Genomic DNA, 15126 nt, shown 5'->3' on the forward strand with positions numbered 1-15126 from the left:
CTACCACTGAAACCATGGCAGTTTCTTTTATTAAGAAAGATAACAAAGTGTGCTCAGGTTAAGTGATTTGACGAAGTCTGGAAGAAAGCCAATGCTACTGAGACATTCTTGCATTCCTGGCGCAGCCACGAACTTGGCCATGGACTGGCTCACACACAAAAAAATCTCTTTATGGCATCCATGCAGACATTTAGAAGATAAGCTAAGAAGTTGTTAGTGGCAACTGTAAGCCTGGTTGTATAGTGACCACACAGTATAGTCTTTAAGAGATATATCTTTCGTTCTCAGTCTGACCACACTGGCAAGCAGCACTTCCCAACTTCTCTATGTCTTTTTATGAAATGCAGGGGGATGTCCTTATTCTGTTAAGTTCAACCTTACATTTTCTTAGATACTGCAAGTATTTGTGAAAAAAAAAAAAAACCAACACACACACAAACCCCCCCAAAACCCCCCAACCAGAAAACCCAAGCCTGGGCTATAGTAATTCTTTATTGAATTTTTGCACCATGATCTGTTTTGATAAGTGAGAACAAACTGGGTGAGAAGAAGCTCAGGCGAAGATAACTCTGCTTGTTTAGTTTTCCCATGAAGCTGCAGGGAGATTTGGATCTTGGAAATCCAAAATGGAAAAGTACAAGCCTGATTAAAAACTCCATGCTGTCTAGCTTCTACAGACAAGGGTAGTGTTGCTTAGTATTCATAAATGTGAAATTTTACTAATCTTTTTTTTAAGACTGATGTAATGCCACTTGTCAGCCAGCAACGCAGTTTTAATTCCTAACAAAACAACAGTTAAAAGCAACACAAACTGCCAGGGGAACAGAAAGACTAATAGACTTTCAAGAAAGCATGTAAAAGCAGTATTTCCAATTCTGCAAACATGTATTTAACTTGGTGCAAGGTACGAAGGGAGTACTCATCTGTGGTAATTTACATTGCACCATTGTCAGCAGGATTGAAATGCCAACGTAAAAACCTTGCGTATGTGACAGCCAAGGTCGTTTGCAAGTATCTGAAGGTTGTAGACAAAGAGGGTGGGAAGGATTTGTTCAAGCAGAAACACTGAAATTAATAGTGTGAAAATAAGAAAGGGCAAATCTCCTTGACAGTGAAATCAATTTGGATGTAGAATAATCTGCCCCAAGGGAAGTGGAAAAGCCTAGATCATTTTTCACATTTAAAACAAATCTGCTAATAGTAAGTACTGTGGGGAATAACTGCAGTGCTGGGAGAGGAGGGGGTTGTGAAGGGAAAGGAGCTAAATAACAAGCCTCTCTCCACTCTAATGTCTGTGTTTCTGTGATGAGATGCTCACAGATCCAGTCTCGCAGAGCTGTGCTGGGGTCCAGCGTGGGTTTTGCCCTCGCTGGGCTCACTGCAGTCACATGGGCAGTGAAGGTCTTCCTTTCCTTTCTGAAGGCTGTCTCTGGATTTAGAAAGTGTATTCAGTGTTTGGCAATGTTGTCCCAAATTTTCCTCTGTTCTTTTTAATTTTTTTTTCCTAAAAAGTAACTTTCCCTCTTAGAGCTGATGTATGCCATCAGCTACTGATCCCACTAATAAATCTGCACACGTGAACCTGCCTCAGCATCCTTTGTGCAACAACGATGCTGAAAGAGCCTCAGAGATCAGCAGTAACATTGGAGTGTGCATGGCAGAGGTTTGGGGCTGTCTGATCACTGGCCCAGACCCACAGATTTTCCTACAGAGCACACAGTAGGGCCTTTATCAGCTTCATCTACATTCCTCAGTTTTCATCAGCTATTTTCTCCTATCTTTTTCTTAAATCTGATTCCCAGTTAACTGCTGGTGCTTCTTTATACTTGCAAATGAAACTGAGGGTTTTGATCTCCTCTGTGCAATCTTTTGAATTAACCTCAGTAATAAATAAAGATGCAGAATGTGTTAGTTATCTGTGCTGTTAAAAAAAAACCCAACTCGCTCCTTTATCACTGCTTTTTGTGGAACCATTTATTTGTGCAATCAAGTGCTGTGCACTTGCCTTGTGCAAGGGTAAACTACTGCATAAAATGGACCGTTGTGTAAAAGGATTAAGTTGCATAAAACCTTTATTACTTTCATTTTGGGAAGGTAGTAGCGGAGGAATATTTACAATACCTACGTGATTTCAGAGGATTCACTGAAAGATAATCAGAGCAGACTTATATTTTGAACTGCCCTTTTGAGTTAAAGGAAGGGTGTTTGCACTCAGAGGTGACTGGAGTGGCAGGATGAGTTATGGCAAAGGCCTGTCTCAGGAGATAGCAAATCATACCAGGCTCATGGTTTTCATTTAAAATGTTGATTTATTTAGGCCTTACAGCTAAAATTATAAAACATAAAGGCATGGGCAAGCAAAACCAAAGTCAATCTCTAAAAGACTGGTGTGAGGTTTGTGTAGGAGGTGAAGTTCCTACATCTTCCAGTAATGCATCTCACACTAGCAGTCTCACAGACGGGATATCAAATTAGATGGACTTTGGCTTTGACCAAGGTTGGCAGCTCCTGTGTCCCTATAACCTTCCAAACATGGCTTGTGAGTTACTAAATCACTCATTACTGAACTGATTGAATTTGAGTGAGCTAGAAATAAAGATGTGAAATATAGAGTATCGCCTTGATGAGTGTTAAAGCCCACTCTTCTGGAGCTTTGTGTGAAATACTACTAGAAGAAAACTGTTCTGTTTCTAATTCTTTGACAATATCTATTGCCAATGCTATACGTTTTTCTTTTCAACCACTTTTTTAGAAGAAAAGCCAAGTAACTATGACATCTATACATACATGCAAATTTCCTACCATTTAATTCAGGGCATTAGACAACAAGTTATAAAAACAGCAGACACGTGAAATTAAACTCAGCACAAATTTCTGCTGGAACAGCTTAGAAGAGAAGCCATTAACTCAGCTGTAAACTTTGCATTCTACCTCTGCTAGCAAATTTTCACCATGTTACATTCAATCTGTGACCAATGTGAATGTTACACTACCTATCTTTATGTCAGTGACCATCTTAAACATTTCTCTTACCTAAGCAGGGATGGCACATACCTGTGGGACAGAAAACACTGACGCTGTAGTTCCTAGAATTATGGCCACTTAAGAAACAATGTTACCTTATAAATAAGCTCCACACAATTATCAGGCTGAAGAAACTGGAAAATCTATGAAATGCATGTATTTAAATTGCTCATTTAACTGAAGAAATGACTCCATCAGTATTTTCTTTGACTGACAAGCTGCCAACAGGCAGAAATATTTTGCACCATCTGGATCAAGTTCAGCCCCAAAGCCTTCAGGTCTTACATTTGCTACTCTACTCCATTACGCTTACAAGTTGCAGGTATTTAGAATTTGTACTTCTCAGTAGAATGCAAAATAGCTTTCCTTTTTTTTTGTTTGTTTGTTTAGTTTTTTTAAAACTGGAAAACAGACCCAAAGATTTTTTACTTTAGTATTTATTTATTTATTTTAATTTGAAAGAAAAACTTCTACTGGATTTTTAAAAGAAAGCTAAGAAAACATATTTCTTTGCTTCCGCTTAGTTAATTTGTTACTTCAGCCTCACATTTGACCTGACAGTATTTTTCACAATATCTAGAACAGTTTTGACTCTTTAAAAAAACAGGTTCCTTAAAGCATGCCAGTTCACTGCTAGAGTCAACACCGTTACTGTGGCATAAATTAAAACTGAAGACTCCCTTGTTTTCCTTTACTTTTGATTATGACCTGGTCCCAACAGGCATTATTACTAAATGTCTTTGTGGAGTGTCTCAAGATATCCTGGAGCAACAAGACACTGTACAGTTAGATTTTCCTGGCTATGTGCTGTTTTATCACCTGAATTTCATTTGATTACTTCAGCACATGAGTGAACTAGATGCTGATGACAGCAGTATTTCTAATGTACCTTGCAGAAACACTGAGTGAAATGTGTTTGGCTCAAGGGGAAGGGTCAGGGAAGCTCAATAATATGGGCTTAGGTCAAAATAGATGTGTAGCCAGCATCCACTGCCTGGCACCAGCTCCAGCCATCATGAAGCATGAAGACAGGGCTGTGGAGGATATGGAAATGAAAGATCAAGGGCAGCTGGACAAATCAGACTCAGCTTTTCCTCTCGCATGGGGAGAAGTCTCCTCCAAGATACAAGCTGCACTGGCAGGAGTGATGCTGAGATCTGATTCTTTCATGACACCCAATACTACCCCCGTCTCTGAGGTCTTGCAGTCTTTGCTGTAACTTAAATCTAACATAGAGAAAACCAGAGGCAAGGTAGCAACAGCATCAGATAGAGAAGTGCAGTTTATTCCTCCTCTCTGTGCTGGGCAGTTTCACAACAAAGTTCCGGAGAGTGTCTTTAGACTGGCTAATGCCCTGTGCCAATAAAAAGTCCTTGTGCAGAAAATATCTCTGCTCAGCAATTTGCTTTTAATAACTTCTACCAGCTTGTTTTTACTTCTTAGAAAGCTCTATCTATAAGAATGAGTTGGTGAGGAAATCTTGCGGCATGAATTCACATTACTTTTTTATCCTTGTCATTAATTTCCATTTTATCACAGAGGAAGCATTCTTGAGTGACTGCTAAAGAGTAACAACTAAATTCCAGTATAGCAGAAACAATGGTTTTGTAAAAGATTTTATGTCAATTAGTAATGCAGATGTAAAACCAGAAATTGTATGACATGAATGATTTCCAGAGCTTATTTTAAGTTGCACGCATGAAAAATCATTCTTATTCTCTGGTTACAGCAAAGCAAATTTCAATCATTCTGAGATGGGGGAGTGTACGGTAAAATACTGACTCACAAGTCTTGCAAATAAATGACATGCAGATTGATTTTCTATAAAAAGCTTAGTTCTGAGTAGAGGGGGGGTTTCTTATCTGTATTTTTTCCACCTTTAGCCATACAAGCAAAGAAGTTCAGGAGCCTGCACTACCTTCACAGCAACAGCATAATTCATATTGACACAACAGGAGCTGTATGTGGGCTGAGCAGAGGGCTTACACCTATGCCTTTCTAGATAGCTTTGCCTAACTTAACCCAACGCAACCCAACACAACCCCACGCAACCAAACTGAACTGAATCCAACCCAACCCAATGCAACCCACCCCAACTCAATGCAACCCAACTCAATGCAACCCAACTCAATGCAACCCAACCCAACCCAACCCAACCCAACCCAACCCAACCTAACCTACCCAAGCATTCGTATTTTATACTTGGCAAGGTGGCAATGGAAGAGTATATTCAAAATACCTGTACAAGTTACTAGTTTATTCACTACTACTACTAGTGCAAAGATTAGTCCAAAAGAAGTGGCTGAGATGTCTACATCAGGCTTTTAAACTTCACAGTTTGAATAAGGCCCTGTGGTTCTTAAACCTTAACTTATCATGTCAGATCAAGATAAAGCGGATAAGGAATGCAAATCCCCGTCATGCCTGTGCCTTGCAAAGGCTGCTGTGGTTTTTAGAAGGTGCATCCACCTAGGACTCACAGAAATGGAATTTGCTGCATCTAGCTTTAGATGTTTACCCTGTAGGTGCCTGGGGCAGAGGTAGTGACCCCAGGCTCCCTTTATAGTCAATGCATGATTAATCACATCTCTTTTAGACAACAGTGGCAAGGTGGTGCTTTTGACCACAAAGCAAGGAAGAGCTGTTCACTTTGGGACTTTTGAGGTGGAGAAATATTAATTTGGGAGACAGCAAATTCATATACTGACTGGAAAGCACGTGTTACTGGGCTCTCCAAATCAGCAGCTAGCTCCACAATGAAGATGCAGGTTTTTGAACATGCTCAAATTGTGGGTTTTCTTCTACTTCTATTACTGTCACAGTACCAATCACTTTAGGGAATCCAATCGTGTCAAGTATCTTTAGAAGTGCAAAGAAAAATCGGTCAAAATACAATGAATATGTGGAAAACTTTCTGATTGTGGACTAAAGAAAAGCTTCTCCCTAAAAGTGGTGGAACTTTATACTTAGAAAAATGAACAATGATGTTAGAAACAACCTTCAATAGGCAGAGAGAAAGGACTGGTAATCTAACACATCTTTGTACCTTCTAATTTCTGAGAAGCAGGGATCCAATTGAGTTGATTACCTTTTTCTCTGCATTAATACAACCAGATCTGCCATGGTGAACCACTAGCACAGATGCTGTAGCTGAGACCTGGGCAGGTGTAACTGCAGGTTCTGCTTAGTGAAGATGAAGACAAATAATCCAGTCTCCATATGCACTGAGAGAAGAAGAAATAACAACAGGCTGAAACTGCAGCAGTTTAGTCATTTCTAATGATGAGGAGAGTGGGATGTTTGGGAAGAATATGAAATATCTGTTGTGGCAGGTCTTTTAGGTAGAGATTAGACAAATCTGTGAGACAGGAGGAAGGTACAGGACACCCTCAGGTCAGGGGTTGAACTCATTGACCACCTGAGGTTCCTTGTAGACCATTTTTTGTCTGATTTGATGAATAGGGCTGAAAATATGATTTTCTAGAGCAGAAATTGTTTGGAAATAGGTTTTGGTGTTTTCTGGGTTTGTGTTTTTTTTTGTGGTTTTTGTTTTTTTTCCACTCCCCCCCCCCCCAAATACTTCATAAGCTGTCAAAATGTGTCCTATGTATCAAGTCCTGACAGTCACTGGATTTTGACATTTGGAGAAGAGATGCATTGAGTATGCAGAGGGTTTTATTTACACCAGAATACAGAACTTACTATCTCAGTCAATTTTAGCTTTTTCCTTTCATGCCTCAGTGCAGTGTTGCTAAAATGCCAATAAAGCAAGAGGATGACCTGACACTGAGGCAGGGCTGTGGGATCTGTAAACAGAATCTGCTCATAAGAAATATTATTAAATGCTATCAAGCTTCTGACTGTCATAATAAATACATTCAGGGGCATTTGAAGGGGCAGGCTGAGTGCAATGTAGGTGATCTGACTGGAATATGAAAAGAACTGTGGATGACAAGCTAACTGAATAGAAAAAACACAATGGATAGTGATGGAGCAATATGGTGCGGGTCACAGCCCAGGATGCTGTGATGAGGCACTGCTGATGAGCAGCAAAACTGCTGCAAGAGGTTTTGGAGGGATGGGGCAGTCCCATTTCTTGGCAGGCACCTCATCCCTGTTTGGCACCCCACTGAGCAGCCTCACCAGGGTGAGCAACCAGCTGGCAAAGCTTCCTGGTAGTCATAGCCTGAACACGCCCCATGCACCCTGACACACGCATTAAGCAATGAGAGATTGTGAGCGGCATGATGTGCATTATTTCACTGGAAAGTGGAACTGGGTATTTGTCCCTAAGACAATGTTCTGGAGTAACTGCCCAAATAAGGTGTGAAATGAAAAGGCAGATATATATATATAAATCCCATATATATCTCTCTATATATCTGAAAACACACATACACACATATATATATAAATGTCATATATATACACATATGAAAATGCATATATATAAAAATGTCATATATATATATACACACACACACATATACACACAGAGAACTGGTATAAAAACCCAGTTCTCTGTATAAAATTAACTTTTACCTGAACATTATGCTTCGAGATAGTGCAACATGTCTCTGGGAACAGGCAACATACATGAATATTAGTAAAAAGGTGAGATACTGATAAAGGTCTTTCCAAGACCTACAGTTTTCCTATAAAAATATTTTCAAGAGACAGTCAAGAAAGAGTGTATGACCTGACAGGGAGAAAAGCAAAAGAGATGCTATTTTTGTCTCCTGAAAGACTGGTGGTAATTACAACAGTTGAGAAAAAAAGCAGATTACTGGCTCATTTCCCTCTGTAATATTTCCATCCTTTTTTTTTCCATCCATTCTTTTTGATTCAGTAAAAAAATCTGAAAAGCCCTCAACCACTGTGGGTTTTAGGATTAGGAAAGGAAAGGCTATTTTTGTTCAGCCTGAAGCCTATGGTAGGGAGAATTATCAAGAATTCAGTGTACTGCTTTGGCAGATATATAGCCCTGCTAACAGCTACTAACATGTTCTGCTCCTTTTGGTGTAAAGGGGAGCATCAGAAGATACCTGGGATATGATCTTGAGTTCATTGTAGCACAAAATACACTTTTGAATTGAGTTTGTGCTCACATAACTCCTGTAGCTTCCTCCAGCATGAATATCAGACAAACTTTTGGGCTGCTCTACATTCCATTGATTATCCATAGACCAGTGGGCCCCTTAGTCCGAGACAGCAATCACTTAGGACATCATAACCATGTTATCTTCACTTTATTTATGCTACCTTCATTTATCTTTTCTAAGTTTGAACCTTTAAGGTAGCCAGTGTCCTGGAAACCCTAGCCTTTGCTGCAGCAGCACAGAGCAGCCGTAGGGAACCAGAGGGACGGACTGGTTGCTTTCATACTCCAGCCACCTTCAATGACAACTAGAAAAGCTGGTGAAGATCATTACTACAATTATATGAATGAAGCTAGAGACTGAACTTGGTCAACACAACTGAAGCACTATCTTTGCTTTGTGAAATGAAGCTGTTTATACCAATATTTGTATTCTTTTCCTTATTACACAGGTGCTAACATCTCTAATTGGTTTGATATCTTTAAAAATGTTAATGGGACCTAGGATTCTGATGATGTCTCTGAACCTGAACAAATAAGTTTCTTTCAGTCAGAATGAACAGAACATGAAAGAAAAGTAATTTTATTGGGTTAAACCAGAGATCCAGTTAGCCCAGCAGCTTTTTCTGAAGTTACCCAGTAACAGATGTCGAAAGGCAAAAGTAGAGGAAACATGATCCTTCCCCTTTTATAACGTCTCTGCTTCTTGAAATCAACAACTAGCATGTCCTGAGCTACATGACAAAAGTGTTAAAAGTCGTCATTGGATCCATTGCTTGCTAACTTATCTAATTCCTTTTAAAATTATTTTTATACAATATCCTGTAATAATGAGCACCAGAATTTAATTTTGCATTGTATGGAAATACTATCTGATTGTCTGACTTGTCTGATTTAAACCTGAGACCAGAAGATATCGCTGGAGTTCCCTAATTGTGAGTCACATTCCCTAGTTTTGTATCCATCCTGATTTTGTAGACTTTAATTTCACAAGCCATGGATTGGAGGAGTCCAATGAAACTAATTACAAGTGATATAAATATTCTAAATCACATTTACAAAAAAAAAAAAAGTTGAACTAATTTTCTAGATGAGGTAATGCACCCAAGTTTGGCTTGAAAAAGAGAAACTTTCGGGCCTTTGAAAATATTATCCTTTGGCTATCCCTGCTAACAGGTTTGTCAACTGTTTGTCTTAGCAATGCTGAGTGTGTTCTTAAACACCTTTTCAGACACAAGAAGCTGATCAGCTACAGATGTCACACCATCTGTAATACTTTCTTTGTACCTCATCTCCAGATTTGAGATTAAAAATGAGGTATAAATGCATAAAACTTTAAGAACTTGTAGAATAACTAGACAGTTCATGTTTTAAAATCTTAGTTTAGCTCAAAGAAATTTTTGCACTAATGCATGAAACCTTTGCTGTGGGTTATCCGCTCTTAAACATTGCTTCTAAAGGGGAAGAAAGGTTGAGGCCAGCAAGATGATTCTGGTAAAATTGCAACAGGATAACCCTTTTACTTGTGCAAAAAAACTCGATTCTCTGCATTCAGTTAATTTTGTTTAAAAAAAAATCTTCCATGCACATCTGGCCAAATTTAGCCCACGAAAAGCTATTCTCCCAATTTAATCTTTAGGGTAAATTAAGACAGTACTGCTTGTCCACATGGTCATGAACGTATGGGCATAAAGGTGCAACAGACACATATAAGCCCTTTGCTATCTGAATTTTAGCTTGATTTCAAAACAAAAGAGTTCTTTAGGCCTACTGCAGCCCTGTTTATCTGGACTGAATTTCTTCCAGATAAAAAACCCTAAAGCATACGCTGTTAGACAGCTTACACCACTTCTTTTTGAACACTGAAAGACTAAATGGAAATGCCAGTCCCTAGAAAGCACATACATACATGTGTGCTCAAACACCTCATTTCACATGTTGATCCTTAATTTAACAGTGAACACTTCTTCCCTTTATGCTCTTCCAAACACAAGCATGCATTATCTTTTCCCAGAAAGCCTTGAAATTGTAGGCTTTTTAAATATTTTTTTTTAATACACAAAAGCAAATTTTAGCAAATACTAACAATAGAAAGTGTGCTTTCAAAAGGGTACAGTGTTCTTGGTCTGTAATTACGCAATTTCCTAAACACTGAAACAAACATTGACATGAATGGCTGTGAGATTAATGTTGCACTGATGACAAAAATAGAAAAACAATTTGGGGAATCAAGAGGTAATTAAATTCTTGACAGACTCACTTGAATAAGGGCCATTAGTTATATGAATGAATTATTTCCCTGAGGCTTTGATTATATACAGGAAATAGACATTTAACAAGTGATTTCATTGGCAATATAAAGCTTATTGTCTCTCCAAATAAATGGCGACATTAATTTATGGGTTTGCAGAGAGTGGTCATTTCAAAATGAAAAATGGAATTCTGACTCCTGAAGAAATGCAATGAGATGAATACATCCTTTCACAATTTTTGTAACATATTTTGTACCATATTTTATACATTTTTTAACATATTTTATACCAAGCTATCTGCATGTGTAAATAACGTGCAGAGCCTGAACTCTTGATTCCTCGTACCTTATAAATCTGGAAAACTGGGTTCAGTCTGTGCAATTATTCTGCATTTGCACTGAACTCAGGTACTGTTCTGTAGGGCAGTAACAGGGAAGTATTTGCAAGTCTGGAATACTGTTTTGCTGGCAGGTAGTGGTTTGGGACCCACTACACTAGAAAATGTTTGTCCATAGCAAGAGGAACTTCTTACCCTGCTAATTTGAGTGAAAGACAAAATAAACTGGAACTATGGAATAATTATTATGGGAACAATAGAATAATAATTCTTCCCATTACAGAGGGAAACTGAAGCAGAAGAGATTAAGAATGAGAATTACAGATGAGGCAGAGGACCGCAGAAACAGCCAGTCTGGAAGGGACCTGCTGAACCACTTGGTTTTGCCCCTTGCTAGCACCTACCTACGACTGTGTCCTCTCATCACCCAGTTTTGGCCCTGCCCTGTGTTTTCTGTGGCCAAACAGGACTTTTTGCTGATGGTTGCTGAAGCTCTGTCTCTTGGTTTGCTCACAGAAACCCTCAGCTGTAAATCCCATGCGTGCCAACTGGACTGTTGTAAAAAATAAATTCCTGTGAACGCAAAGTCAAGCGTTCACTACTGCTATAAATACAAGCTACCCTTCAGCAGGAAAATACACCTCAACAGCCAGAACTGTGGACATTTCTCATGCTATAACTCTCACCAGCCAGATGGCAACGTACAGGGAATTAGACATCAGGCTAGTGAGAACTGTTGGCTGTTGAGCATGATGAAGTGATGCTGCAGAGTGGGAGGTAGCACCGGTGGAAGGGAACTTGCATGTGTTGTGTTGGCTGACCTGTCGTGCCTGCTGTGAAACACACCTGTGTTCAATGTCTGTCACAACTGTCAAAGCAGAACATCCGAAACCTAATTTTTGCATCCAGGACTCTTCAAGTTTCAATCTTTTGTTTGAGATGTAACAGCTTGTGAAGCCAGGGAATTTACACTTGTTGCCCTATTTCATTAAACAATTATCAATCTGCATCGGTTTTTAAAGTCTTTTCTTCCCTATCCACTCCTTAACTAAAATCACAGCTGTCACAATGTTCTTTATTTTCCTAGTACCTTCCAATTAGGAGGCAATGTCAGTCAGTATTATTATAGAAAGAATATTTAATTATTTTGAAGATTGTATCATACTATACTCCTGTCTGTATTTCACTGTACTCCAGGTCTTGGTTGCAACAATCTAAATATTCCTTATGTTGCTAAAATTTTCTCGACCCTGAAACATATGAAACAATTACAAAGTGCAATTTCAAAAGATTTCACTATTTACCTACCCCTTTTGCATCAATTACACCAGGTTTTGCGTTGAATTTCACTGTCTTCAAACGCGCACGCTCCTTCCTTTCAACTCTGGGGAAAAGAAAACACAAATAAAGAAACACATGTTGATTGTAGCAGTGTTTTGTACAATACATTTGATATCTGATCTCCCAAGGCCATTAGTGGCTTACTATACATACAGTGAGCATTTAAAGCAAATTAATAAGTCGGAAAGAGAGAGACATAAGGTCACTTCCCCAGCCAAGCAGCAGTTTCGTGGCAAACACAGGACTGTATGTATTCAAGGAGTCTTGGCTGTCCTATACCAGCAGAACGGCACTGCCTCCCAACGCACATGGGAGTGTGATAAAAGCTCATTAAAGACCCTGTCTAATTTAAGCTGTCAAAAAATCAGGCAACATTTAAAGTTCTTCTGTGGTCAGAGGAATGAAACAAGGACGGAGAGAATAAGCTGTTCACCTCACTGCTTTCAGATGTGCACTTTACGATGGAGTAAATTTTAGATCATGCAAATAAGGTAAAGTGAATCTACAATTTCTGAATATATATTTTTTTAAAAAAACACATCTGTATTTTCAGACCAATGAACTTCAAAAATACCTTTAAAATACCCTAAAAATTAACTTAAAATAGCTTACGAAACAGCATGTGACAAACAGCAGTGAACTGTCTAAGTTCATGGCCAGTGCAAAGTAAAAAGGGTGAAGCTACACCTGGCGGGTTGAGAAGGTGTAAGAAATTGTAGTTGTTGGAAAGGAGAGTCTTGTTCCTTCCCCCTGCATTGCTTCACTTCCCTTTGCCCCCAGCAGTGCCCCTCATTGCTGCCTCCCTGCATCAGAAAACTAACCGAGTAATAGAAGGGAATAGACTGTAATGTTTTCAAGGTGCTAATCAGCTGACTGTGCGGATCCAGAAGCTTGTCTGACTGGAGCAGACAGGACGAGGGGAAGTGGAAGCTCCTTTCCCTTATGCTTCAGAGCAACCTTTGCCTTGAATCTCAAAAAACCCCAGAGAATTTCTTACTAACCTGAGTTTGAGGGAGGTACCTGAAAGCTTTCCAGGGGCCAATGTGTTATTGGGCAATCCTTAACAAATGTGTTAGGTATTTTAAGTTTCTCAAATTGCTTCAAACCCATAAACCAACATTCTCCAGACACATTCTTTGCAGAGCCCTTTGCACATGATCGCTGTTTAAATCTTAGGTTCTACAATACTGACTTTACAATGCCACAGATTTTTGATGGTCTTGACCTCAGCTCAACTTAAGTAATTTTGAAAATGTTATCACTGAAAGTTTTTCTTCTTTTAAAAACCCAATCTAACCTAAAAAAAAAAAATAATTCAAAATTATCTTCTGAAAGATGGAGGTATGCTATTTGTTACAATGTTCAAGTGCACAGAAACTTTCTTGAGGCTTTGATTACTTAAAACTACATAGTTTGGCCAGAGAGCATTTCTGAGGAGATATATAAATGCTGTGGGCAGAAAAGCTATTTTCAGCCACTGTAAAACGCTGTGAATTGGGTGATTGGTCTTATTTAAACCATGCCCTCCACAAACATCTGCAAGCAGTTAGAATGCAAAGAATTTGTTTTTCTGACTCATTTCAGTGAAGACAACATTGCTAACGGGTTAGCTCTGCAAAAAAGGTGTGGCAGGTTCACACTACCAAATAATGTAACCAAATAGGAGAGGACACAAACATTTCAGGATTTTTATTTTGGGCTAGTCCTAGTCTAGCTCCATGAACTGACCATCCATTAGCAGGTGGGTGCATTGGGTGAGCTCATCTTCGAGAACAGTTTAATACAAACAAATCTAGTACATGTTCACCCAAAAGATGAACCAAAGTGCAGAAAGAGAGGGCAAAAATTGTATTTGCTTTGAAAGCTCAGTCCTGGTCTGAAAAACAAGAGCACGCAGCCCCTGTGAGCTCACCTGCTGGGACCTGAGCCCAAACTGCTGTGTGGTATGACCCAAAATTTGGCTTAGTCTGTACAGTTCTGGTATTCATAGATTTAAAGAAAGTTGAAAAGCTCTAATGAAAAGACTCAGATGTTACTCGAACCTGATATCCACAGCTTCAGTAAAATGGATTTGCCAGATGGACCACTTGGTGGGTAAAGAATTGGCTGGATGGTCACACTCAAAGTGTTGCGGTCAACAGCGGTCAACTTGATGTCCAAGTAGAGATCAGTGATGACTATCTTCCTCAGGGGTTGCTATTGGTACCAGTGCTGTTTAACATCTTTGCCAGCAACATGGACAGTGTGATCAAGTGCACCCTCAGCAAGTTTTCTGACAACATGAAGCTGTGTGGTATGGTCAACATGCTGGAGGGAAAGGATGCCATCTAGAGGGACCTTGACAGGCTTTAGAGGCGGGCCTATGCAAACCTCATGAAGTTCAGCGAGGCCGAGTGCAAGGTCCTTCATGTGGGTCAGGGTGATCCCAAGTACAGACACAGGCCGGACAGAGAAAGGACTAAGCGCAGCCCTGAGGAGAAGGACTTGGGGGTGTTGGTGGATGAGAAGCTCAACATGACCCAGCAATGTGCGCTTGCAGACCAGAAAGCCAACCAAATCCTGGGCTGCATCAAAAGCAGCGTGGGCAGCAGGTCAAGGGAGGTGATTCTCTGCCTCTGATCTGCTCTGGTGAGACCCCACCTGCAGTGCTGCGCTCAGCTCTGGGGCCCCCAGTACAGGGAAGACATGGACCTGTTAGAGAAGGTCTAGAGGAAGGCCGCAAAGATGATCAGAAGGCTGGAGCACCTCTCCTCTGGAGACAGGCTGGGAGAGTTGGCATTGTTCAGCCTGGAGAAGAGGAGGAGACCTTATAGCAGCTGCCAGTGCCTAACAGGGCTGACAAAGACGCTGGAGAGGGGCTTTTTACAAGGGCAGGCAGTGACAGGACAAGAGGGAATGGCTTTATACTGAAAGAGGGGAGATTTAGATTAGCTATTAGGAGGAAATTCTTCCCTGTGAGTGTGACAAGACACTGGCCCAGGCTGCCCAGAGCAGCTGTGGGTGCCCCATCCCTGGCAGGGCTCAAGGCCAGGCTGGACGGGGCTGGGAGCAACCTGGGCTGGTGGAAGGTCCCT

At 40.1% G+C, this 15126-nt stretch overlaps 1 protein-coding gene across 23 annotated transcripts in view; it reads right to left on the reverse strand.

Moving 5' to 3' along the window:
- The window catches only part of DLG2 (discs large MAGUK scaffold protein 2), a 1040329-nt gene that overhangs the window by 31421 nt on the left and 993782 nt on the right, over nt 1-15126 (reverse strand). For all 23 annotated transcript variants that reach the window (XM_055801296.1, XM_055801300.1, XM_055801304.1 and 20 more), the window contains one exon: nt 12020-12095. In XM_055801296.1, coding sequence (XP_055657271.1) covers nt 12020-12095 — 76 coding nt within the window. The remainder of the gene's footprint in view (nt 1-12019; nt 12096-15126) is intronic.

Source organism: Falco peregrinus, chromosome 4 (assembly GCF_023634155.1).
Source record: "Falco peregrinus isolate bFalPer1 chromosome 4, bFalPer1.pri, whole genome shotgun sequence".
In the NCBI taxonomy this organism is placed as follows: Eukaryota; Metazoa; Chordata; class Aves; order Falconiformes; family Falconidae; genus Falco; species Falco peregrinus.